Source organism: Venturia canescens, chromosome 11 (genome assembly GCF_019457755.1).
Source record: "Venturia canescens isolate UGA chromosome 11, ASM1945775v1, whole genome shotgun sequence".
In the NCBI taxonomy this organism is placed as follows: domain Eukaryota; kingdom Metazoa; phylum Arthropoda; class Insecta; order Hymenoptera; family Ichneumonidae; genus Venturia; species Venturia canescens.
The window spans coordinates 6,399,460-6,423,070 of NC_057431.1; the positions used below are offsets into that span (position 1 = coordinate 6,399,460).

At 42.4% G+C, this 23,611-nt stretch overlaps 2 protein-coding genes and 1 long non-coding RNA gene across 15 annotated transcripts; 1 reads left to right on the forward strand and 2 right to left on the reverse strand.

Moving 5' to 3' along the window:
• Window positions 1–1,496: 1,496 nt before the first annotated feature.
• Window positions 1,497–21,275, reverse strand: Rbcn-3B (WD repeat-containing protein Rbcn-3B). 12 transcript variants are annotated; one of them, XM_043431477.1, is made up of 22 exons: window positions 20,167–21,275; window positions 19,205–19,389; window positions 18,898–19,130; window positions 18,657–18,799; window positions 16,949–17,139; window positions 16,552–16,697; window positions 12,428–12,454; window positions 11,580–11,670; window positions 10,878–11,295; window positions 10,234–10,454; window positions 9,853–10,072; window positions 9,646–9,772; window positions 9,247–9,452; window positions 8,944–9,081; window positions 8,778–8,846; window positions 7,861–7,962; window positions 7,038–7,250; window positions 6,380–6,885; window positions 5,331–6,284; window positions 5,170–5,262; window positions 4,771–4,968; window positions 1,497–4,628 (listed from the first exon to the last, which is right to left on the reverse strand). In XM_043431477.1, exons 2-22 carry the CDS (start codon window positions 19,367–19,369, stop codon window positions 4,443–4,445), a joined length of 4,647 nt encoding a protein of 1,548 aa, XP_043287412.1. In that variant the 5' UTR covers window positions 19,370–19,389; window positions 20,167–21,275; the 3' UTR covers window positions 1,497–4,442. The 12 variants fall into 12 exon arrangements, with proteins under 12 accessions (XP_043287412.1, XP_043287418.1, XP_043287415.1 ...); XM_043431483.1 differs by having other exon boundaries at window positions 18,678–18,799; window positions 19,205–19,394; XM_043431480.1 differs by having other exon boundaries at window positions 11,580–11,667; window positions 19,205–19,394.
• Window positions 11,890–14,928, forward strand: LOC122417723 (uncharacterized). Of its 2 annotated transcripts, XR_006262334.1 has the most exons (4): window positions 11,890–13,353; window positions 13,449–13,969; window positions 14,154–14,357; window positions 14,707–14,928. It is a non-coding gene; the product is annotated as an uncharacterized lncRNA (long non-coding RNA). The 2 variants fall into 2 exon arrangements; XR_006262333.1 differs by having other exon boundaries at window positions 11,903–13,969.
• Window positions 21,276–21,595: 320 nt separating the features above from the next.
• Window positions 21,596–23,037, reverse strand: PIG-C (phosphatidylinositol glycan anchor biosynthesis class C). Its single transcript, XM_043431522.1, has one exon. It carries the CDS (start codon window positions 22,566–22,568, stop codon window positions 21,693–21,695), a length of 876 nt encoding a protein of 291 aa, XP_043287457.1. The 5' UTR covers window positions 22,569–23,037; the 3' UTR covers window positions 21,596–21,692.
• Window positions 23,038–23,611: the final 574 nt, after the last annotated feature.

Genomic DNA, 23,611 nt, shown 5'->3' on the forward strand with positions numbered 1-23,611 from the left:
TATTACGAGCCAACCGAGCGTAATGGTTATCGTGAGCGACCCTGCTCCTGTTCCTGCTGCTGCTGCTGCTGCCGCTGCCAAAAGCCCTCAGCCAGCAGCTCGAGAATGATATTAGTACTCTCCGGCGCGCGAATACACAGGCTCGTATATAAACTTGTTTTATTCGATTACGCGGGCGCTCGTGCGTCCCCGCAAAACACCCACCGATTATTATTTTGTCGTACGCGCTCCTCTAAACCTTCCCCTCCCCCCTTCGGTATTGCTCATTTCTTATTCAAACCAACGTCCCCTAAATCTATCAGCGACTAATCGTCGTTCTTTGTAGTGTTTTCGTCGCAACGCTCAGCAGTGATACGTTCACGTCGATTCTGCCACAACGATCCCTCGTCGAGGCGTTAAAAAGTCCATTTTTCTCTCTCTTCTCTCTTCTTTCTTCTTCACCGCTCTGTCTCTCTCTTTCTCAAGCTCCGGGCAATATGTATGCTAATTTTTCGACACGCCCGAACATCTCCGACGCAGCATTTATCCTCTCCTCTGTGTATTAATAATGCTCGATGGACTTTCGACTCCTCGTGAATAACAATTCATCCACCGATCCATTCGATCCGACGGAGTAATGCTTTCAATCATCCAAATCCACTCGGCGCTGGGAGCTCATTCCATCCAAACTTCGTCCACGGTATCGTCGCACTTTGAGACTTCTCGATTCGAGGGAAATTCCAAATTTTCTTTCAACACTAATCAAGACGAGCTCAGCTCCTGAAGAAACAAACGGAAACAAATAAAAATTTTAATAAAAGATAAAGACATGAATAAACGAAAATAAATTAACGGATAAAAAACGTCCGACGATGTTCCTCCAGCGAGAAGCAGATTCTGGTCAGACTCGTCCAACTAAAAATCTATTTTTCACACAATTATTAAGGTCTGGAGGAATATGATGCTTGTACCATCGATTTTTTTTACTGTTTATTGAACAATCAAGTTAATTAATTGTTTATTTAATTTATTTTTCCATTAGAATTGAAAAATAGCTCAACGAAATTATAATGAAACGATTGGGTTTTGGGTAATTAATGACATTAGTGAAATTTTTATCATTCGACTCGTCGAAATGATCGAAGGATCGTTGGATTATCGATTAATTTATTTGATCGAGCTTTAATTGGCTGATTCGATGATTGATCGAGAAATCCTTGATTTTAATAATCGTCTGATTAATTCGATTGAATATCATAGAAAAAAGTCACCTTCGGAAATGGAAAAGTGATGGGAAAACCGAAACCTCGAGATTGCGACCGAATGGAATGGTTTTTCTGGATATTGGGGCTCGGGGTCGGATTCCTTATAGTATTGATGAGGAAAATTTCCTTCCATCGCCCCGAAATTTGCCCTGGCGGAACTCAATTATCTTCGTTATTCACGGCTCCTCCCACGCAGACTGCGCTTATTTTCGTGTTTTTTTCGTGTAATTCACCCTCCCAAAGACTGCACGCTACGATACAATTGCATTTTTAATTATTTCGTTACATCGTTTAACAAACATAACACACATGCCAGCTCTTAGTTCGGCGAATCGCCGGATTTTTTGTTTTTTCGAAGGATTCACTTGATTTTTCCATCTTTTCAATATTTTTCTCGCACATTCAACTTTTTTTAAAAATTTTCTCACGGGATTCTTCACTTTTGGTTTCGAGGAAATTCATTTTCGAAAGATTCTCAGTTTTCTCGATCCATTTTTTTTTTTTTTTGCTTCTCCTTCTTTCACCGTTTCGCACTTCGAACAACTTTTTTTTACATACCGAGAGTGACTAGGCTCTCGCTTTCGGTGCGGTTTCTCAGGAAGAAACTCCGGAACAGTGATTTTTCTCAGAACTTTTTGGCCAAAAAAATGGAGGAAATCGCACGTTTCCAGAGTCCCAACTCCCTTAAAAGCGCCCACAAAACACCTTTTCCTCGTAATCGCACAGTGTGACGGAGAATAAAAAACAAAAGGGCATGCACTTTCACAATTACTTTCATTTATCAACGCGCGCTCGCATAAAATAACATTTAAAATGATAAAATTACGAAGAAGCGCATGTGTGGCTATTTATACGTAGGCGCGGAGCAATGTCTCGTCCATTTCAGCACTTTTATAACGAACCGCCTGCCACGGGGCCAATGGCTCAAGTAACGGAGAATGCAAACGTTTGAATCTCAATTCCAAACTAATTTGACGCTCCAACATTAAAGTCTCGACAAATTTTCACGAGAAACACTGAAAAAATGATTTTTGTTTGAAAGTTTGTTTCCTTTGACATTTCAGAGCTGTTTTCCCGCCGGAAATTCCTAAAACTTTGCCAATAACAAAATAACAGAAACTAATTTTTCCTAGCAGGAACAATTTTCTTGCTCGAAACTCCTTAAATTCTCATCCAAAGAAGCTTTTCAAATCGAAAATCTTGACCGTTCAACCATTCAGAACATTTTTCCTCCCCAAAAATTTCCTCGAATTGCTACTCCCCCGTAAATCAATGATTGGCCAAAAAATCACGACTTTCAACGACGATAAGTTAGAGTCGTTTAACATTAATACCGAAAGAGGAAAAGAAATGCCCACGAAAAATGAGGATAAAATCGACGAGACATTTTCTCATTTTGGAACATGATCCAGTCACGTTCTTTAAATATATATTTTTGCATATGTTTTATCTTCTGTTTTTATGTTTAGTGTGAGTGTGTACTTTGGACAATAAACAATGATATCAACGACGTGAATAAACTTACAACTAGACGCGCGAGTATCAATAATTCTAATTCCATGGTTTTATGCTTAAATTTTCTTTAACACGCCGACTATTATTATACATTTATGAATCAATTGTATAATCGATTATCAAATAACTAATAGTTCGTTCGAGCCTCGTTAGCCCTCGACAGCTGTGAGAAAAGCCAGTAGATTGATTTTTGTTCGACGTTTTTTTTCGATTTTTCAAAATTTTTCGCTCAACACTTCGATATTGTTCGATAAATTTCAACCGAACGTTACTCCACTGCACAACTCTCTGCATTAGTACCAAGGAGAAAGAACGTTTTCTATGGGAGAAGCCCTGACAGGGTTTGGAGCCCGAAACGAAATTGCAGTCGTCGAGGGTTAACGAATAATCGAGGTATGGTACAAAGGACTTTTCGGATGTGAAGCATAGCGATGTTATTGTCGATCGGTATGAACGGGGGCCCCGCTCGTTCGCACAAGCTTGACAATGCGTTTTCATCCCTTTTCGTAACGCTATGCTCGCTCCGTTATGAGAAACGTCGATACGATCCTGGAGGCGAAAATATTGAAATTTCGCACAGGAAAAATGTACGGACGCGGGGTTATTATGCGGGTGAGCCAATGCGAGGCTGAATTTTTAGGGAATCGGAGCTTTATAAAGCCCTCGAAAGAACGCATTTTAACGAGATATCTTATGAAATAATAGTAATCGTGATTATTCGATTGAACAACGATCTTGTGATGCAAATTTTCTCGTTTTTTTCTCCATTCAAGCCTCTCATTTTTGTGTTTATTCCTCTATTTTGAGGCTTCTGGGTATGTACATTTAGTTCGAATGCTTTTAGAGCGAGGCTAATCGGTGGAATAATAAATATTTATATGGCTCCCCCAATTCCGACCACTTTGTCCATTCCATCGTTCGAACTCAATAAAACGTTGGAGAATATGCACGTGGGCCGGAATCAACGAAAGCTAATTCTTTATCTATGTACAGAGCGCAATTCGTCGGACATTTTGGTATAAATCGTTAGTCGATCGATTATTGGGATGATAATTCAGAGGTGAACACGCTTATCAACGTTGCAGAGTCTCAATGCTTCGGAAAATCTGGTTTTCCAACTTTTTAAATGAATTTGGAGGTGGAAATTTGGAGAATTTTAAAGAACATTTTCAATTTTGACGTTTTTTTCCACCGATGCTGGAGGCGAAATTCCGAAAGCGGAACGAAACTTTGAAAGGAATCGTGCATGAACCGCGGTTACGAAGACTTCCGGGGACTTTCGACTCAAGAAACGTGTTCACCTTCTTCAGTGGTAGAGAAAAAATTAAACATCAGCAGCAATAACAACAACAACATGAAAGAGAACAACAAATGGGAAAATTTTGGTATTTTTTCTCTCATGCTCCACAGATTAATCTGCTATCCTGCACACGCAATTTCCTCTATTTTTGTGTGAAGAGAAAAGTGCGCTTTTTTTAAATTCCGGAGGAAATCCGACTATAGCGAACAAATTTTCGATCCTGCGCCTCCAGAAACGTCGAATTTGCGGGAAAAAACGAATCCAAGGATTCGAGGCATCGAATAATCGTTGCGAGGGTGCTCGTAGGCCTGTCATTTGAGGCGAGAACGTTTCGGAGGCTCGAAAATAGGTCGATCGGAGGCTCCCTCCACGGAACGACGAAATTAGACGTTGAATCGAGTTTCCGATCCATCGGCGAGCATGAGAGTGACCGTACGATTGTTGATCCAAATGAGTCGGGCCAGCCGCATTGGATTCAATCGTGCGACATCGTTGATCGGTGCAGTGCTGTAAGACTTCACACAGCGAGTCTGAGAGTTCCCGAGGCCGAACATGCCGCTGCTCGTTTGCTGGAAAACCGTCGAGGAATCTTAGTCACGAAAAATCTGTCGTCGCGAAAAATGCTTCGCGAAGGACACGCCATGAAAGTTTAAAAAATTGGCAAGGAAAGCGCTTCTTCCCTCGGAAAAAGACCGAACTACTCGGAATTACCTGCCAGAAACACAATTTATTCTCCGAGCACGAATAACTAACGAGAAACTTTCCCTCCGGTGAAAACGCCAACGCCGTTACTGGGGCTTGATGCGCCGCAACCGTTTGACATTTGACGTTGCCACGAAGCTCGTACAACGCCAACTGACCGCCTCGGCCACCCACCGCTATCCTCCGAGTCGCCGGACAATGACTGACCTGAAGGCATTGAAGAAAAAGTTGTCAAAAAATTGCGCAAGCTTTTCCAATATTTTTCCAACGCCAAAAATGAATTCGCAAACTTTTTCCAAACTTTTGGCTCCAACAAAATTTAAAGATGCGTGATTTTTTCATTTTTTCCAAACATAAATTTCGAATCTCATGCAACCAGGATGTGGCCGGAACAGTTGGACGGTTTACCTGATTGAATCTGCACACCGCAGGAAAAACTTCGTTCAAAGGTTTCGTCTTCAAATGTCCAGGATCAAGGCAGTGAAGAATAATGTCCATGACCTGGAAAAAAGCAACGAGCATATAAGAAAAATGAAACTTTCGAGGAAACGAGATGAAAAATAGCGGACCTCGACTAGAAGATCGCTCATTTCGCTCTGCATTTTGTCGATGAGCTGTTCGACGATCCTGAGAATTTCTGGTTTGGCTCTGGCGAGGACGCTGGTGCCGAGATTGACGTTGAGCGTTTGAGCGTTTTGTTGGAGGGTGTTGAATCTGGCGACTTCGCGTGCCATGGTCGTGATGAAAGCGGCAGGTCTGGCGGTCGCGATGAGAGTGAGGGCGTGTCTCGCCGTTCTGCAACTGTCGGCCTGTGGTGTGAGCGGCAAACCGTACGTCATGCTGGGCACGAGTTTGTCAGCGTCACAGCACATCTCCAACAGTCCCAGAAGGACCTTCGAGACGTCCAAATAAGGTTCCCAGACGGTGAAGCCCCTGCCGATGAGGTCGATCGCGGCTCTCCGGAGGGACGTGTGCATCGGGAGTTTGGGGGAGTGCGGGGCGTGCAGGAGATGAGTGAGGGCCATGCTCGTGTGTCGAGCGAGGTTGTTGTTCCCAATGGCGAATCCCTCGGCGACCGAACTTTTTCTCCTCTGCTGTTGCTGCTGCTGGAGCTGCTGCTCGCTTTCCCGGCTGCGGTTCCCGCTGGAGGAATTCCCGCCGGTTCCGGTCGCAACGTCCTGGCCGAACTCGGCACCGATCACGCCGAGAAGCACCACCGCGGTATTTTGCTTCCTCTTGAGCTCGGCCACGCTCGAAGGCTTTCGCGTCATGCTCATCTCTTCCGCGAGTTCCTCCTCCTCGTCCTCGTCCTCTGGGTTCCCGGGCGCCGGGGCCTCCCCTCCGACCCCCGCTGGGACCGGGCTCGCCGATGGAGGACTGTGATTCTGAGCCTGCGGCGCTATCGGCTCTTGCGTACTGTACATCGGCAGGTACTGCGACCAGTTGTCGACGAGGGACTTACGACCCTTGGGACCCATGCGACCCAATTCTGCGAGCAACAACGCTTGAGCGGCCTCTCGAACCTGGCGAACACGTGAAACAAGTAAATTCAATATAAATTTACACTTTTTTCCACAATTCAGTGAATACAACGGAAAAGTAATTTCGCGTTATTTACCTCGAGGCACTGGTGTTGCCACCGGCGCGCCATCATTTCGACTTGAGGGCGTTTGAAAGTTTTCGATCCGCCCTGAGCGGCGACTTTGTCGGGTAGAAGAACGCAGTGAAGCGTGGCAAGCAGGGACCATCCTTGTTTGATCTGAGCCTGTTGCACGGTGAATATTTCTTCGCTCTCTTCCTCCGCTTTGTTCCAATTGACACCGACAACGCCGGCCGCAACAGCCCCGCGATTTCCCGGTCTGTGCATTTTCCGATTTCTTTCCTGCTCCGGGACAAACGTCGCGTTGTTCATCGACATCAAAGTATTCGCGAGTGCGACCACCGCCAGCAGGTGATTGCTCGTCAGCGTCGTCGACAATTCCCAGTGCGCTCGGGCCGTGAACGCTTTCGTCAGTTTGTCCTGCCTCACCAACTCGACCGGCAATCGCTGCTCCAATTGCGTCGCTGGCTCCTCCGCAGGCTCCAATCGCGTCTGCCACGTTGGCAGCAACAGCGACATGTAACCTGAGCCATTGGATAAATTCACTTTGCTCTCGAGTCATATTTTTTTTTTTTTGTATATTATTTTTAAAAATGAATTTTCCATTGAAATTCTCAAAAGTCGTTATTCGTCGGCGACTTTTACACTTTTTTTCATCATCTTTCCAAGAACTTACCACCCTTGGACAAAACTCCGAACGAAACGGGCACCATGGGCCTCAACAGGCCGAGTTTGGCTTCGCAGACTCTGTCGAGATCGGGATCCATGCCCCAGGCATGGAGGAGGCTGAGTAGGAGTTGGGCGATTTCCATGGTAGCGTTAGGTTCGTTGAAAGCTCCGTTACGTTTGAGGCTGTTTCTCATGGAGTCGTTGCTGCTCCATCCTTCACCTGGGAATATTCATTAAGGGGAGGATTAGATTTCTGTGATCGATTGCGATGGACTCTCGCCGCTCCTCGAGTGAGACTACAAGAAAACCGAGGTGCTCGCAAACAAGTAGCGTGCTACGATCCACCGAGACTCGTTAGAAGATCAAAAAAACACAAACTCAATAAAAAAAAAACGCTTTTTTCGATTCTAACGGCTGTGAAAGCGTGACTGAAAAAAATTAAAATAAAAAATGACAAAATTTGTAGCATTCGAGAGTGAGGCGCTGGCTCTAGAGTCCGAACTAGGCTTCGTGAAGACTTTTTTTGACAGGAAACAGAAAAAAGAAAAATTTTAGATGCAATTCGATCGAATAATGTCGATCTCCTCTATCGTTGCTCCAAGGAGGTGAAAATGAAGAAAAAAAATTGTTTTTTTTTTTTTTTTCGTTTTTCTAGCTCTACGATGACGACGATGACGACGACGAACGTTTGAAGCAAAGTACGATTAATTCTAGTGACAAATCCGCATGCGCATCTACTTTGGCTATTTTATTTTCATCAACAAAAAACGAGACAATGTCTTTCAAAAAATAAACCAAGTAAATGACGATTTTTTAGGCTGCTTCCTGACCTTTGCCGTCAAGATTCGACGGCTTGAGGCCAACGCTCTCCGCCTTCGCCTGCAACTTTGTGTGCACATTTTCCGCACCCTCCTTCATTTTTGCCAAAATACCTAAAGAAAATAGACGAATTACCTTCCGCTCAACATCTTCAGCACCGTTTTTTCACTCTATTAATAGGCACCGCTAACTACACACGGAAATTACTTTTTTCTCGAGCTCCCAACACTCAGAATGAACTCAGAACTCACAGGAACAAAATTCATATCTTCCCTTTCCATTTAGGGGGGGTGAGGAATGGCCAAATTTATACTCGAGTATCGATTTTTCCATTTTTTTTGTTCATTTCAACGTGTCGAAATCCAAAGATTTAAAAATTGCCCAAAATATTCACGATTTTTGACGCTTTCTGATGGCTTTTTAGCAATTTTAGTTTATCGAACGATTTTGAAGAAAATTTGACACAAAATATTCGCTGATTTGAAATAATTTCTCAATTAATATTCAACTGAAGATACTGAACAAAATTAATTTCTTCCCTTTTGACCTAGGGGCTCAAGAATGTCCGGATTCAGAGTGAAATATCGATTTTTTCATGTTTTTTGTTCATTTAAACTCTTGGGAATGCAAAGATTTGAAAAATACCCAAAATATTCACGATTTTTTACATTTCTGATGACTTTTCAGTGAATTTCAGTTTATCGAACGATTTTGAATAAAATTTCGAGACATAATATTTGCTGAATTGAAATAATTGTCCATTTGACTTAAAAATGTGAGGAAAAAGTGATTTTTCGGGGCTCTGGACAAACGGAACTTTGGAAGCTCTAGAGGTTCTTGGGCTGAAAAAAAAAAAAAAAAAAAACAAGAAAAAATAACGTTGGGCCAGGAAGAAGACTTAGAAACATTTAAAAATAGAAGACGGTACCGTGACGATCTTTCTCCTTGAGAATTCTCTCAACGTCGCCAGCTTTATCCTTGACGCGACCGAAAAAGTCTATAGGCACGAAGAATCTTTTTCTTTAGTAAATAACTCAATGAAAAATTTGATTTGTGGACGTGTGTGTGTGAATTTCGTGGGCTCGCGATCTTACCTGCGATTTTTTTATGAGCGTCGGGACTGGCCGATTGCGTCAGAGCCGCGACTTTTTGATACTCGGATGCGGAAATGAGGCCCTGAGCCTCCAGGGATCCGGGTGACATCGAGCCGTACTCGTCGCTCAATAATTGTACTGTGTGTGTCAATTTTCATCGGTTTTTTTCAGTGTTTACGAAAATTTGATAATTTTTCAAAGCCGAAAATATCTGAGAATCTTTCGTTCCTTATTTCTCATCGGTTTGCACCAAGCTTTTGTCACATCGCCAAAAATCGTGAGAAAAATGTCTTGCTCTCGTACCTATCAATGCTTCGATGTCGAAAAACAAAATGTGGCTTTCCGGGTCCTTCGGGTTGCTCCTGAAGCCCTGAATCATCAGCGGCGTCCCTCGCGCCTTTATCTGGTTCCCGTGCTCGTTACCGTGCCCTCCGTGCAGCTGCTGCAACTGATGGAGTCCTCGTTGGGTCGCGTGACGTATTGCTGACAAATTCCTGTGTCTCAGACCCCTGCAAATGCAAATTTCACTTTGAACAGCCTCCGTCAGTTTGGTCGGGAGAAATCCAAAGAAAATTTCTCACTCCGCTGAATTGGGGGGCAGCAATTAAACCACAAAAACATCAAAATTGCTAAAAATCTGGGAATTTGGAGCTTGAAAAACCAAAAGTTCAATATTTGACAGAACATTCTTTGAAAATCAACCTGAAAAAGTGAACCGCAGGATTGGCGAGTCCGAGTTCACCGCCAGCTGTGCCCCCGCCGCCCATTCCGCTGCTGGACCCGATGCTGTTTTCATCACAGGCGTAAAGCACTTCCTCAGCGATGATGCCTGCGTGACGAGCACAATTCGATGAAAAATGCCTGGAAAACTGTTTTTTCCTGTTTGTAAACTCTGGTCAAAGAACCTACCGTGCAAAACCCGATCCAAGTGGCCAGTTTCCATTTGCCAAACGTAGACAGCACCGTCCGAGCAGCCGACGATCATGAAATCGTCGAGGGGTCTCCACTTGATGGTAACCACCGGGAACAAGTGGCGGGACGCCAAGACGACGCATTTTCGTTCTGCGAGGGACAGGAGCGTGACGCTGTGATCAGAGGCGACGCTGCAAACGCATTTTTGTATCCGAGGCTGAAAAATTCTTCGATTAGTTTCCATTTTTTCTTGTTTTCCTCGTTTGTTGTGATTTTCCTCAAAACTGTCATCCTCGGTTGGAAATTTTCTTTATTTTTCAGTACCGCAAGTTCCCAGAGTTTGAAGTTGCACAGAAAAACTGATATTCCAAAACTCACGCTGCAGTTATCAGGCGGGACCATGAGCTGAGTGATTTCGCCGGCATGAACACAAAACCGGTGAATCAGAGTGCCGGCGTAAAGATCCCAGAGGCAAACGGCGAAATCCACGGATCCGGAGACGAGGTGAGTGCGATCGTACCGAGGAGCGGCTCCGTGAGGATACAAAAGGCAATTGACACGACCCGAATGTCCCAGGAGAACTTGATGCGGAGGCCAATCTTAAGAAAAAAATGTGCCATTGTCACCGAGAATTTCGAACTCTGACTCGGGAATGCGATCAAAATCATTTACAGGAAAGGGGCGGAATAAAGCACGAGAAAAAACGAGGGAACGAGAAGTTGACAAAAATTGAACAAAAAACTTCGGCACCGTCAAGAAAAATTGAACTCGCCGCATAACCAACGATTTTAAACAACAAAAACGTCGGCAACGGGAACCACGGAAAATGGAAAATGAAGAAAAACCTCTTCAACAGGGACACCTGCAAAAGGAACAGTAACGAGAGCGGCGGCACAAAAATATGAACGAGGGAACGGGAACAGGACCGGGAACACCAGGAACAAGAACCACGGGCTGCTCAGGAACAATTGGAACGGGAACAGAAGCAACACGAACTGCAGCAATAAAAATGAAGAACTCACCGTCGTAGTGTTGATGATTCCCGTGCAAAAGTTGCAGCATGACCGTTTGAGTGGCCGGGACGATAATAATACTGCCATCCTCTCTGCCGACAACGAGACGACTCTGCTGAGGCAAATAAATGCACGCGGTCAACTTGGATCCATGAGCATCACCGGAGTCGAGTTGATCGAGGATGCCAACAGGTGAAGGCTTCATCGACTCCCATGCCGCTGTCAGACTCGTTTTGATGCTCGGAGCCAACGCCGGCGGCGCCAAACTTTTGTCCTTTTGACTTATTTGCGACAGTTGCTGGCTCGTTATGTCGGGCACCGTCCATAATATTATCACGCCTTCGCTGTCCCCCCGCAGCAAGTATTTCACGGTTTTGTTTTGACGCTGAACCGTCACGAGCCTCATCGCCGGAGGACATGACAATGGCTGCGACAGAATCGATTTTTTTGTACTAAATGCTCGTGACAGGTCGATCTTTACGAGGCTCCGAGCTTCGAGAAGCGAAAATCGACTTTTTTAACACCGAAAGCGATCGAAAAATGTCATTCCGAAACAAAAAAGTTTTCAATTCGATGTTTAAATCTTGTACTCGAGTCTGTGGAATTACGATAGTCCAACCGTTCAAATTCTGTCCGACATTTTAACCGGATTCGGACCCCGAATAAGGAAACAGAAAAAATCGTTTACCAAAATGCATTATTCGACGTTACCTTGTCTCCGGGCTGGGTCAGCGTGCAGTACAAGTAGGGTTGGTCGCATTCGGCCGAGGGCGTGTGAAAACTCGTGTTGTCGGCCACGCTACTGTTCGGGTTGGTCAAGCCCAGTGTATAATTAGTCAAAAATCAATAAGTTTTTCATCTCGATTTATTATTTATCGTAAAAGAAAGCGTGAGTGACGTTCGAACGTGCACAGGAAAGGAGTCGATGATTTATCGTCATTGCGTTACGTTATTCTCGCCTGTGTTCGTTCCCAGTCAAACTTTAGTAGCACGCGCACACATACACACACGCACACGCACGGGAGGTGAAAAAGTCAAGTGTATCCTGACCTTGTTGCTTCAATTCTCTCGATATTTGCCTCTGAACAAAATGAAATATTCGAACATACGATATTCGAGTTTCGAGTGTTTATTTTATTTAACAAAGCCGCAAATTGATGTTCAGCGCCAACGGCGGTGCGTGCAAAAAGCGAATTAAAGAAAAGCGTCGAAAGAGCGATTTTTGTGCCACAACTCATCCGTCCAGACACTTTCAAAACAAAAACACCAACATTTTAGTGAACTTCGAAGAAACGCGCTGTGCCGTTGTATGTGAGAGTGAAACGAGTGCAGTGCGCGACGTTTCGTGACCTTCTAATTGCTCCTTCGTTTTTTTCGTCTTTATGAACCAACAAAGTAACTCAAAAGCAGTAGAGGAAAAACAAAAACTAATCGAAATTTCTACGATTATTTAATTCAACTATAAATCAAAGGACAGAGTGACACAAATATACCACAAATATTGATATTATTATTATTATTATTATTAGTTTTAAATGAGATGATTGAATGAAGGTTACCTGCTGAGAGCCTTGCCCTTCAGCTTGCTAGAACAGACCGTTTCCAACGTAGATTTGCGGTAGAGATTATGTTAAGGCGCATCGTGGTTAAAAAGAGAAAAAAAAACAAACAAACACAAATATATGCGTTAAATGACGGTTTTTCGTGAAATATGTGAGGTTTCGCTCTCGGCTGAGCGATCGGGACTGCGAGGATCGTGATTGGATGTATTAAGGGCTGTTATTGCGATATGTTTGGTTTTGATAAATCGTGAAAACGTGATACAATGGGGACATTGGAAAAATGGCGGTTCCGCCATTTTTTCTTGGTGCAACGAATCTTTTAAAAAATTTTGGACTCTCGTCGCGTTCGTCGACGTCACGAAACCATTCTTGGGACAACAAAATAACAGTTTTCGCACGAAATATTTTAACGTGTCTGAGTTGCGAAGAAAACTAAGATTTTCAGTCTGAAGCGAAGCTACTTTGCAAACGACACTTTGACGAAGTGTGAGAGGCTCGCTGAACGAAAAGTTTTCTGAAATGTTTCTCTCGCCTTTCGATAAAATCGAATAACGATGACGAAGTTGCTCGGTTTTTTATTCGGACGTCAAAATTGGAAGATAAACACGATAAAAATGAAAAATGCTTCCAATTTTTTCTATTTTTCTTCAAACGCGACGCATATTCAATACTCATTAATCAAAATGTAAATATAAAAAACAAACGTAGATAAAAAACAACATAAATTTAACGCAAATAACATTCGTTTTTGCGCATTTACAACTCAAAACATTTGACAGCCACGTGATAAGCGTTTAGAACGCTTTGAATACCACATACCATGATAAATCGATTGTCACATGTCAACCGAACAAAAGCTGTTTTTTGGAAATCGTTCGATTCCGAATAATGGCACGCAAAAATTGAAGGGAATTTATTTTGAGGTTATCATTGGAGCGCGTATATATAAATATGGTTTTTATTGATTTTTCTTAGATTTAGTTCGCCGTTATTATCAACGTTGGCATGAATTTTTCAGGGTTAAAATTTCCGTGGTTAGAATGAGAGGAGAAAGAATGAGGTCAGCGTTGAAAGAAAAGCTTGCGTAGAATTTGGAATGTAAAAGGCTATCAACGGATGATGAAAATGCTTATAACTATGTTTATATTCCAAACGCCGATTAGTCGTAAATCATAACCTAAATTCAGCTAACAAGAGGTCGTGACCGCCATAAATTCGATGTAATTATGTCAGTTTTTGTAATGATATTTTATAGGAAAACTTCAAATGCTTTTCACGACGCAGAAAAAAAATCGAGGTGTCAAGTGTCAATCGAACCAGAAATGATATTTCTTCAAAGCTATCGATTGTGACTCGGGCACGATAAGTGGAGGGAAATTCTATCGATCGTCTCTGTATATAAAATGTGGTTTTACTTCGGGGGTCACATCACGTAAATTCGTCGGATCGATATCATTGGTTTTTTGCTTCAGAACGAAAATAATTTACGAACAAAATAGCCTACAAAAACCTCGTTTTTTGTCACGATTTTTCATTGCGGTAATGATTTTTCAAATTTTTCACAATGATCTGCTCACTGTTTTCTAATTTATTTATTTTTTGCTTTCGTAACATTTGAAAGGATCATGAAACTTGTCTGTGTTTCATTATTTCCCCCGACGATGTAAAATTGCAGAAATGGACAAATATTTGATAATTCTAAATGAAAGTTTTCTTTGCCTAGAAATGAAGAAATTCAACCTACGCTTCCTCCCAATTTTATTACTCGTCGTTATGGCTGTTGATGCTACAGACATTACCGTTCGGCGCCCAGTCTCCACCTGCGAGCGACAGAATCTGGCCCAAGCGAGTGAGGCGATTATGTTTTGTCGCTATGTTTCACACAAGAATGTTCAGCCTCAGGATGGATATTATTCTATAACCGCAGGTATACCGACCAAGTTAAAAAAACGACCCGAAAGGATCAGCGAGTCCCAAATGAGACTTGAAATTCAAATTTTCCTATTAGGGATTTGGGATTCGAGTGGACAAGTGAGACAGAAATTGGATTACAAATCAGACTTAATCACTCCGTTCGAGATCTTGAGACTGACCCTTGACAAGAGTCTCGGTCTGAACAGGGCTTGTTCTCTCGAGTCCCAATTGGGGGACTCCCTTTAGGGACTTGCTGCTCCATCAGGGGTTGTTTGCACTCGGACAGCAGTTTTGTAAAAGTTTAAGTAAAGTTACGTTAAAACATTCAAAAATTTTCATTGAAAAAATCTTTGAATTTTCAGCTGAGCACCATTTCATGCCTCCGTTTCCATAACAAGTGAATCTATGTTTCATCTGGAAATTCCATCGATTGATTTAATCGAGAATATTTTGTCTTGTCTCTGACTCAACCAATTGTGAAATGAATTATGGACTTTTCAGCAGTTTTCTTTACCCCGACAGCAACAAGGTGATTGGAAAATGGAAAAGATTTGAATTTGGAAAATAAATTGACTATAGTTCGACTCTGCGATTGAGCTTATTCCTTTTTTCCGCCTTTCTCCATTTTTTTACAGTTCTACACTTCAGTTCCAGTTCAAATGTCTTTCTCGATCAAAAATTTCAATTTCCTCTTTTGTTGGGGTCAGTTCAGCAATTTGGGGGGTTCATTGATTATTTTTATTTCTAATTTTTTCGAGGCATTTTGAAAATTCCTCGCAATTTCGGGTGAAAAACGATTTTTAGTGAGCTAAAAATGGGTTGGATTCGAATGAGTGGCGAGACGAAGAAAAATTTTCGAAAAGATTCGTTTTCAGGGACGATAAAATCCCAAAAATGACACTTTCGTCACGTTTTCGTTGAGTTTTTTTTCACAATTAATTTCTAGCGATTTCTAAATAAACTGTGACATTGTTATATCGGAATGTTGTTCGGGGATGCTTCTAAAATTCAGTTTCATTTCACCATAATGAGAAAATGAAATTTTAAATGTGCATTGCGAGCGTGCGCCTCTACCGAGCAGCATTAGCAGCAGCGTTTCCATTGCGACCATTTTTCCTTTCATTTTTCATCTTTTTTCCTTAATCCGTCTCTGTTAGTGCTCAATTTTAAATCATACATTTCGTTGCACCTCTTTCCACCATTTTTTCAAACAAACCACCAACAGACACACACACGGAAACGGGGACAGTGCTTTTCCCATTGTGCGTTGATTTCTCTTGCCGGATGCTCAGATCGTCATCGAGTTTTCTAACCTCCAAATCGACTGACACTCGAAACTAATCCAACGATCGATTTCGAGACTTTTCAACATTTTTCTCTCGTTTGTTCGATAATCGATGAAAAAAAAAGTGAAATTTTTCTCCCCAATAATTCTACGATTGATCAAAAAGTGGAGAAAATCATTTGGAAATTGACGAAAAACTAAATTTTGGATATTTTCAAATTTTTCTGGCAAATATTGAGAATTTAATCGACTGATCAAAAGCCTGAAAACGTGATTGAATTTTTCAATATATTCATTTCTTCCTTTTTTCTTATTCAATTTTTCATTCCACTCTGGACCCTGCGAAACTGAGCATCCTGCACAGGGTGGAGATCAGAGTTAAAAAAATAGAACGACTCGATAAGTCGCAAGGCTTTTTCTACCGTAAGAAAAAAAAAAATGAGAAGATTGAACAAAAAAACAGAAGAAAGGCTATGCGAGACTATCCTACGAAAAGTTTTGGCTGCTTTTTTTGTTTTCGTTTCATGTAAAAATGTATTAATTATTTAGTATTTTTCAGTGCAATTGTTACGTGCATGAGTCTACCTTTCGATGTGTACCAGAACCCTATAATCAATCAAGAAATAAACAAATCAATAATTCGTATTGGCCTGTCAAACGAAAATATGATAATGTTTGAAGTGCTATGACTTTTTCGTATTTCATTCGATCAAAAATCATTGGAGAGTAAAAGAAAAAAATTCAAGTTCCTCATGAAAAAAAGGGTAATCCGCAACCCCCGATTGAATAAACGATGATCAAGTGCACCGAAAATCAAGAGCGAAAGTTTATCGCGTCCAAATGTCCCGAGGCTCGACAACAAATTCGACTGTTTCAGGATTATTGTGAAATCATGAGACAAAAGTGAGAATTCTTGACGTACTTGGCTGGCAATTTGTAAAGATATCCATGCCCCTCGTCGCTCCAAAGTATCACACGGTCTGCTGCCAAAAAATCGCCGGCCATCCATCGCTCGCTTGGAGGCGATGTCACTGAACACAACACCGAAAAGTCCCCAGCGTCGAAAATCTTTGGATACAAACAATAAATTCAATCTTTACTTTCCAGGATTTTTTGCAGTTTGCATAGTGGGAGGAGAAAATTTCGCTATTTCTGGAAATAACGAAAACTTTCAGATCTGTTTTTTAGCTTTTTTTCAAATAAAATAAAAAATTTCGGATTTTGAGACAGTTTTTAGGCACTTCGAGTCGAAAAACAAAAAATTTTGGACCTTCCAGTATTTCGTGTGGTTTCAAACTGTAAAAATAACATTTTCGGACCTGCCAATATTTGGAGCAAACAATGAGAACCGTTCGCTGGTTGTAGGGGCAGCAGGTCAGGGCGAGGGCGTTGAGACACCTGATTTGTTTGCTCTCGTGCTCGTAGAGGGGTTCGCTGTTTCGATTCTCGTGGCCGAGGAGCGTCCAGACTTTGACGGTGCCGGTGGTCGTTAAGGCGAGAACAACGTCATCTTGAAAAATCGTCAATTAGTTGATGCAACGAACGCTCACAATTGTCAGCTACAGTCTCGCATCGCAAACAGAAAATCTTTGCTACTTGCAAAATACAGTTTTGGAATCGAACTTCAATGAGGATGCAGCGGAAAGTCGTTTTTTCCATTTCCTTCAGAAATTTTTTTCTTCAATCTGTACTCGGTCAAAATCTTATGGGACCAGAAATCAGTATTTTTGTGCCGATAAAGTTCTTCTCGAGAACAAAAACTCGATTTCCTCGGCTCCAAATTGAGGTTCCTCCGCAAACAGTTCAATCGACGGAGCAACATTCAACATTCATCGGAACAAAACTCAGCCGTCGAGCTGATTTGGTAACCGAAAAGCCCAAAATTTTCACATGCAGAAAGCGACAAATAATTGCAACTCGCAGACATTCATGATGAAAGTTAAAACAGAGAAACCAATAAAACAAAAAACAGAAAATCAATTTGGGAGTGCGATTTGTGAATTTTTGTTTGTTTGAAAGTCCCGCCATTCCGCATTCCTTGTGTATGTAGGAGTGTGCAAAAAATGTGCTACGCCTGTGACAGCGCAATGGAAAAGTGTCTTGATCGAGATGTTCAGAATGAAAAAAATTGAAAAAAACACTTGTGGACGACAATGGGCACGATTGCGACGACAATTAGCACGAACAAATGAACATTCGATTCCAATTTTGAGTGTCGATACGAAAACGAACTGAGAAATCAGTAATGAATGCCCAAAAAAAGACCCAATCTTGCCTGTTTTCAAGGGGGCTTGCAAAACTCATTAGAAATGCAGCAAAAGCAAACGAACCATGAAAAATGCATGATTTTAAAACTATGACGAGAATTTTGAAAACGTTAAAAAAAGGGGGATTGAAAATGCAACATCCATAGCACTCAAAAATCCATTCAAAATCAACGCACTTGAAAAATTCAATTGATACTCAACCATATAGAAAAATTTGTGTTTCCTAACGTGTGTAGTGTGTGTATTTTTGTCACAATACTTACGTAAAGGCAATTAGATTGGTGTGGGAGAGCGAGTGCGGACGAGTGTCATAAATGAATGGCAGATGAGAGAGAGAGAGAGAGAGAGAGGGGAATGTGTTAATTGGACAATATAAAGGAAAGGAAATAGACGATACCGAAAAAAAGGAAGTTGACAATGCCCAAAAGTACGTGAACAGCACATTTTGTTCGACTCCAAAATATCGGGCGAATTAGTCCATTCCATAAACTGAAAAACCTCAATAAAGGGAACTTAAATATTCCAGGTAATATTCAGCTACAAATATGTTGTTAGTTGTGCCCATAAAATGTGCTTTTTTTTCATAACCGAATAACATTTGAATCCCGAAGTCGGTGAAACCGAGCGAGCTGTCAATATTCCCACGAAAAAACGATTATAAAGATATCGAAATAATAAAATAAATAAAAAATCCCAAAATAGGTTGTAAACGTTAGGAGCAGGAGGTAGAAAAGCGTAGGTGTGACAAAGTGTAACTAACTTGTGTGCACGTAGAACCGACCTTTCCGTTTGGCCGGTCTCAGAACGTGCAGCGCGCTTATCCAGTCCGGATTGACACGTGAGCTCAGCGTAAACAGCACCTCTAAACTGAAAGGATCCATGACGAGAACTTCTGGATAATATCTGTAAGGAAAAGCCTCGTTGAAGAGCAATTTGTTGCTTAGAAGCTAATGAGAATGCCAAAAGTTAGACAAAGAGCGAGCGAGCATTGAGATTTTTACCCGGAACAGAATAATCTGACATCTTCACCGCCGGCTGACACATAGGGCAGCATCTGTGTATGAATATTGTTGAGCTTGACGGCTTCTCTGCATTTTCCATCTACGAGATCCCAAGTGCACATTTCTCCGCTTTCGCTGCTGCTGACTATGTAATTTTGCTCTGTCGCAACACTCGCTCTGCTCAGACACAAAACCGGCGCTGTGTGTCCAACCAAAAGACAGCGGGGGGTCATCTGCAAAAATTTATACATCGTAAGTGGCTGAGTCAGCTCTGACGAGAGGGAGGAACACAGTAGGATGATTTTACCTCCAGCGTCTCCGAATCCACTTGCCACAAACATATTTGACCGTCGTAACAACCTGTCACCAAAGTCTTCTGATCTCGCGATAAATAAACGCACGAAATGCAGTGAGTGGGTGCTATCCTGCCCCAAAGCACTATCGGCACTACCAGACTCGGCCCAGCTGTCATTTTCAATCTTCAACTGGATGCTGCGCTTCAAAATTAAGTGGAAAATGCAATTTTTTAGTGAAGCGTTGATCAGGCATCACTAAAATTCAAATATCGTATTCGATTGCTCTTTAGATTAAATTTTGGATCCATATGACCCAATTGGAGCAACCCAATCGTTCAGGTTTCATCAACATTCGTCATTGTGTTGACAGATGGAATATTTAATTGAAAATTCGTAAAAATGTAATGTTCAGCGTGGAAAAGTCTCAACATGTCGGGCCCGGGTAACCCAAATGTTTATTCAACGAGCTTTTGTACTTTAACCAAATTAACGATTTGGAAATTTTATGAAAAATGAAATTCCTTCACTGGAGAAACGTTTGGGTCACCAGACACTGCTGTGGTCGAGATTTTCACTTATTAAGGTCTTGTAAAATGCAAATGAGCTCGCAAGCTTCCGAGTCGTCGGATTGTTTTTATACGGAGGAAAGTGATATACACTGAGAAAATTCGCAAATAATTTCCTTCTAACTACACGATTCATATATGAAAAAATATGGCACAGCGGAAAGTTAGGGTTTCAAAAAACTTTACATTTACCGTGCATCGCGATTCCACAGACTTCTATAATACTTGGCGAGTTAACCAAATTTTTTTGTTTTTTCTTCTTGTCACTATACACTATACGTTCCGAAATGCGAGTGTTCGCACGCCCCTGTACGAGTGTGCGAGTAACCCGTGGTTATGACGAAACAAGAAATTTAATAGTCGCGAGCGGTGCACGGAATAACAATACGAAAGTAAACTGTACTCACTGGCGGGGCGGGGGCGTCTGTCGCCTCGAATAAAATTGATGAAAAAGGAAAATTCCTCTTTCGGGACACTAAAGTGGTATAGATCGGTAGAAAAAGCGTCTGCTACATCGCGTTTGCCATAGACGTCACTGACAACAGTGTGTTCTCGTTCGATGACAAGTTGTTTTTTTCTTGTTTATTTATCTTTCGTTTCTCATCGCTCCGTGATAGTTGCCTCCACGTCGTCAACACTCGCGCCCGTAGAGTTTATACTTTCCGATATTATTTGTTTGTCTATATCGCGGTTACAAGTGTTGGGCGGTGCGAAAAAAAGCAAGTGAGCTTTTTCCGATCAATTACTGAGAATATGCGTGCACGATCGCGACGATCGCGAGAACCGCAACTCGTCGTTCTCGAGACACGGGAAAACAGGCGGAGGAGACAGGGGAGCGGCAGTGAGAGCTGACAGAAGCGGGCAAAAGTGTGCCGAGTGTCGCGCGCGCCAAGCCGCCCAAACTCGTCACGAAATTACGTCCAAAGAGCCATCTTGAAATTGAGTCACGAATAACACGAAGAGAACGAACGGCCCCTCGGGAGTCGCGGCAGGGGAACCGAATCAGCTGTTTTGTGTTCGAACGACCGCTAGACACGTTGCGCAATTCGAACTCGTACGAGGTTCTCGCACACGATACAACGAGCGGGACCGGGCTCACGATGCCGAACTACTCCTTCGGGAGGGGCGAAAAATAAATAAGAATTGAAACGAATTCCTGGGAACGATTATCCCTCGCAAAAATACAGCCACGATTTAGGACAACTACGTTGCTTCCGAATCTGAATATCTCGAACAGAAATCTCATAAATTAGACAATTTCTTCGATCTCAAGCGTCAAAGTAAAAATCAAAATAATCCGAACAACAATTTTAGCACTTCGAGAAATCAAAGCAACATTTTTGCGTGCAAACATTTGCCACAATTCAAGCAGCGCTACAATCTTCGAAAATTTTTTGAACTGTCAAAGTACCTCGTTCTCTAAAACTCAAATTTCAGTAATAGTATATTACACACCTAGGGAGGGAAAATAGACTACTTCAAACCGCGGGCAGAATTGTCACCCGAGCCGAAGGCGAGGGTGATAAGCACGCGGTTTGAGGTGGTCTAATTTCACTCCCGTGGAGTGTATACGATTTTTCTGTCCGACGCAGGCGGAATGCGGCAACTTCGGCCCGCGCAGCGGGCCGAAAGTTGCCACTTTCCGCCCGGAGGGCTGAAAAAATTATTAACACAATTCGAAACAATTTAGAAGCAACGACAGAGGAAAATGGTTCCACCTACAATAGTGAGAGGCGCTGCAATCGCGCCCTTTCGAATTAACTAAAAGCAGCGCACTTCTCGAAACACTTGCGTGCAAAAAATGAATTAGCGAATAAAACAAAAAAAAATCAGTGATTTGGTTGATGATTTTTATTTCGATACAATAAATACGGTCGAATGATATGGAGAAAATTGTTCATCTGATACGACAATCGCAGTTTATGGAAGCGAATCAGCGTGTCCTGGCGTTTGGAGGTTGGAGGATGGGCCGGGCGAGAACGGCTTCGTCCCAGGGTCCGTAGATGTTTTCCTTGTACTTTTGCCAGCGGATGTACCACAAGGGACAAATAAGATGTACGAAAAGGGTGACAGCGATGTAGAGAGAGGCGAGAATCGAGGAAACGAGGATCAAAAGGTAAAGAGTGCTCGCTGCAAGTACGAGGGAAACTGCGATTTTGTTGGTGTTGCGAGCGAGTAAAAACGGTAAAAGAACAAAAGCTTGAACGGCGACGGTTAGGAGGGAAAAGGCGTGGAGGGGGGATGCGAGTCTGGAGGCGAGCATGAGGGAGCCAAAAATCGAGGAAGTTATCGCCAGGGAGTCCGAAAGGGAGACCTGGGGCGAACCGTATTTACTGAAGATAAGATGGAGGAGAAACATGAAAATAGTCATCGCGTAGATCGTGTCGGTGCTGACGGTTTCGGTGAGCGTTTTTAAAATCGGCGAAAGGATGTAACCGAAGGCGAGAAATATGAGAGCCGTTCTCAGATCCTTTGAAACTCGGTCAGGCACGTCGGAGAGCGTCGATATCGTGTGAAAAATATAACCGACCACTGTCAATATCGCGCTCGAGCTGAATATTATTTTCGGTGTTGTCCACTCTTGATTCAGCCAAATGAAGATTATCACGAAGAGAATTACGATGCTCAACTGGATCGAAATGCTCGCCCCGAGCCCGATCGCTCCCCTCGCACTCACGCCGTTCGGCTTTATGTTCTTCCGCAACTCTTCCAGAAACGAATTGTCCGTGTAATTGTCCGGCAAGCCACGGTTCTCGTACAAATTCTTCTTCCATGGACCGCCCACCTTCCGCGACCTCGCACTCGACATTCTACCACCCGCAGCTCTCAAGTTTCTACGACTACGACCAACTACGACGATCCGTCATTCGTAGGTTATGCAAACGTCGCGACCACGCGCTCGCGGCTCGCGCCGTACTGACGTAACTTGACGTTTTCCTGGTGAACGTGCGCCACTACTTGACCGACTCCGATTGACTTCCAAAGCGACATATGCGCTAGCGAAATTTCCTGCGGATGGCAACAAGTCGAGCGAGAGTTACAGTTTCCAGTGACAAAATGGCGCGACGTTCGTCACCGATATGTGGCGCCATCTTCTCTAGTTTGCGTGCGCACCATCGAAGCGAATACCGGACGAACGTTCGAACGGAAACAAAAACGTTTTTTTTGTAATTATAATTATAGTAGTAACGAAAAATCGTTGGAAAATCGTGATGGAAATGACCATTTTTCAAGGCTCTTAAAACTACGATCGCCGATTACTTTTTCTGCGAAATTCCAACGTTTGCTCCAGTGACCCCTCGTATAACCTGCATCAAAAAAATGTTCCCACTGCTTTCATTACCCATTGATTTACTTCCCAATGCTCAACCACCTTGTTCCTCGTTAAATTATAACTTTATTCCTGGAAACTGCGCTATTTTTTCCCAACGGTATATCTAACAAACGACTCGAATAATTATAACAAATCTGTGTATATTACAAAACAGAGAAACTTCGTGAGATTTCAACGCTACGGAAAGTACAACTTGCCTGGTTTTTTTCACACACCGAAGCCCGGTGGACAATGCTGCAATTGTGTGTCGTTTTTTTTGCTGTTACGCTCAAATGTTCGAAAAAAGCGGTGACAATGTAACGAAAATGTGTGGATTCATGCGTGAACTTTAATAATAATAATAAACAATTTTTTCGGAATTTTTAATAAGTGCGATCAATAAAAATGGAATTTGTAGTAAAATTGATTAAAAAAAAAACGACAAACTCGATTTTTTTCTATTTTGATCTTCAGTGAGCTGTTTTTTCAACTTCGATACGAAATTTCGTCCGAAAATATTATTATCCTGTTTATTAACC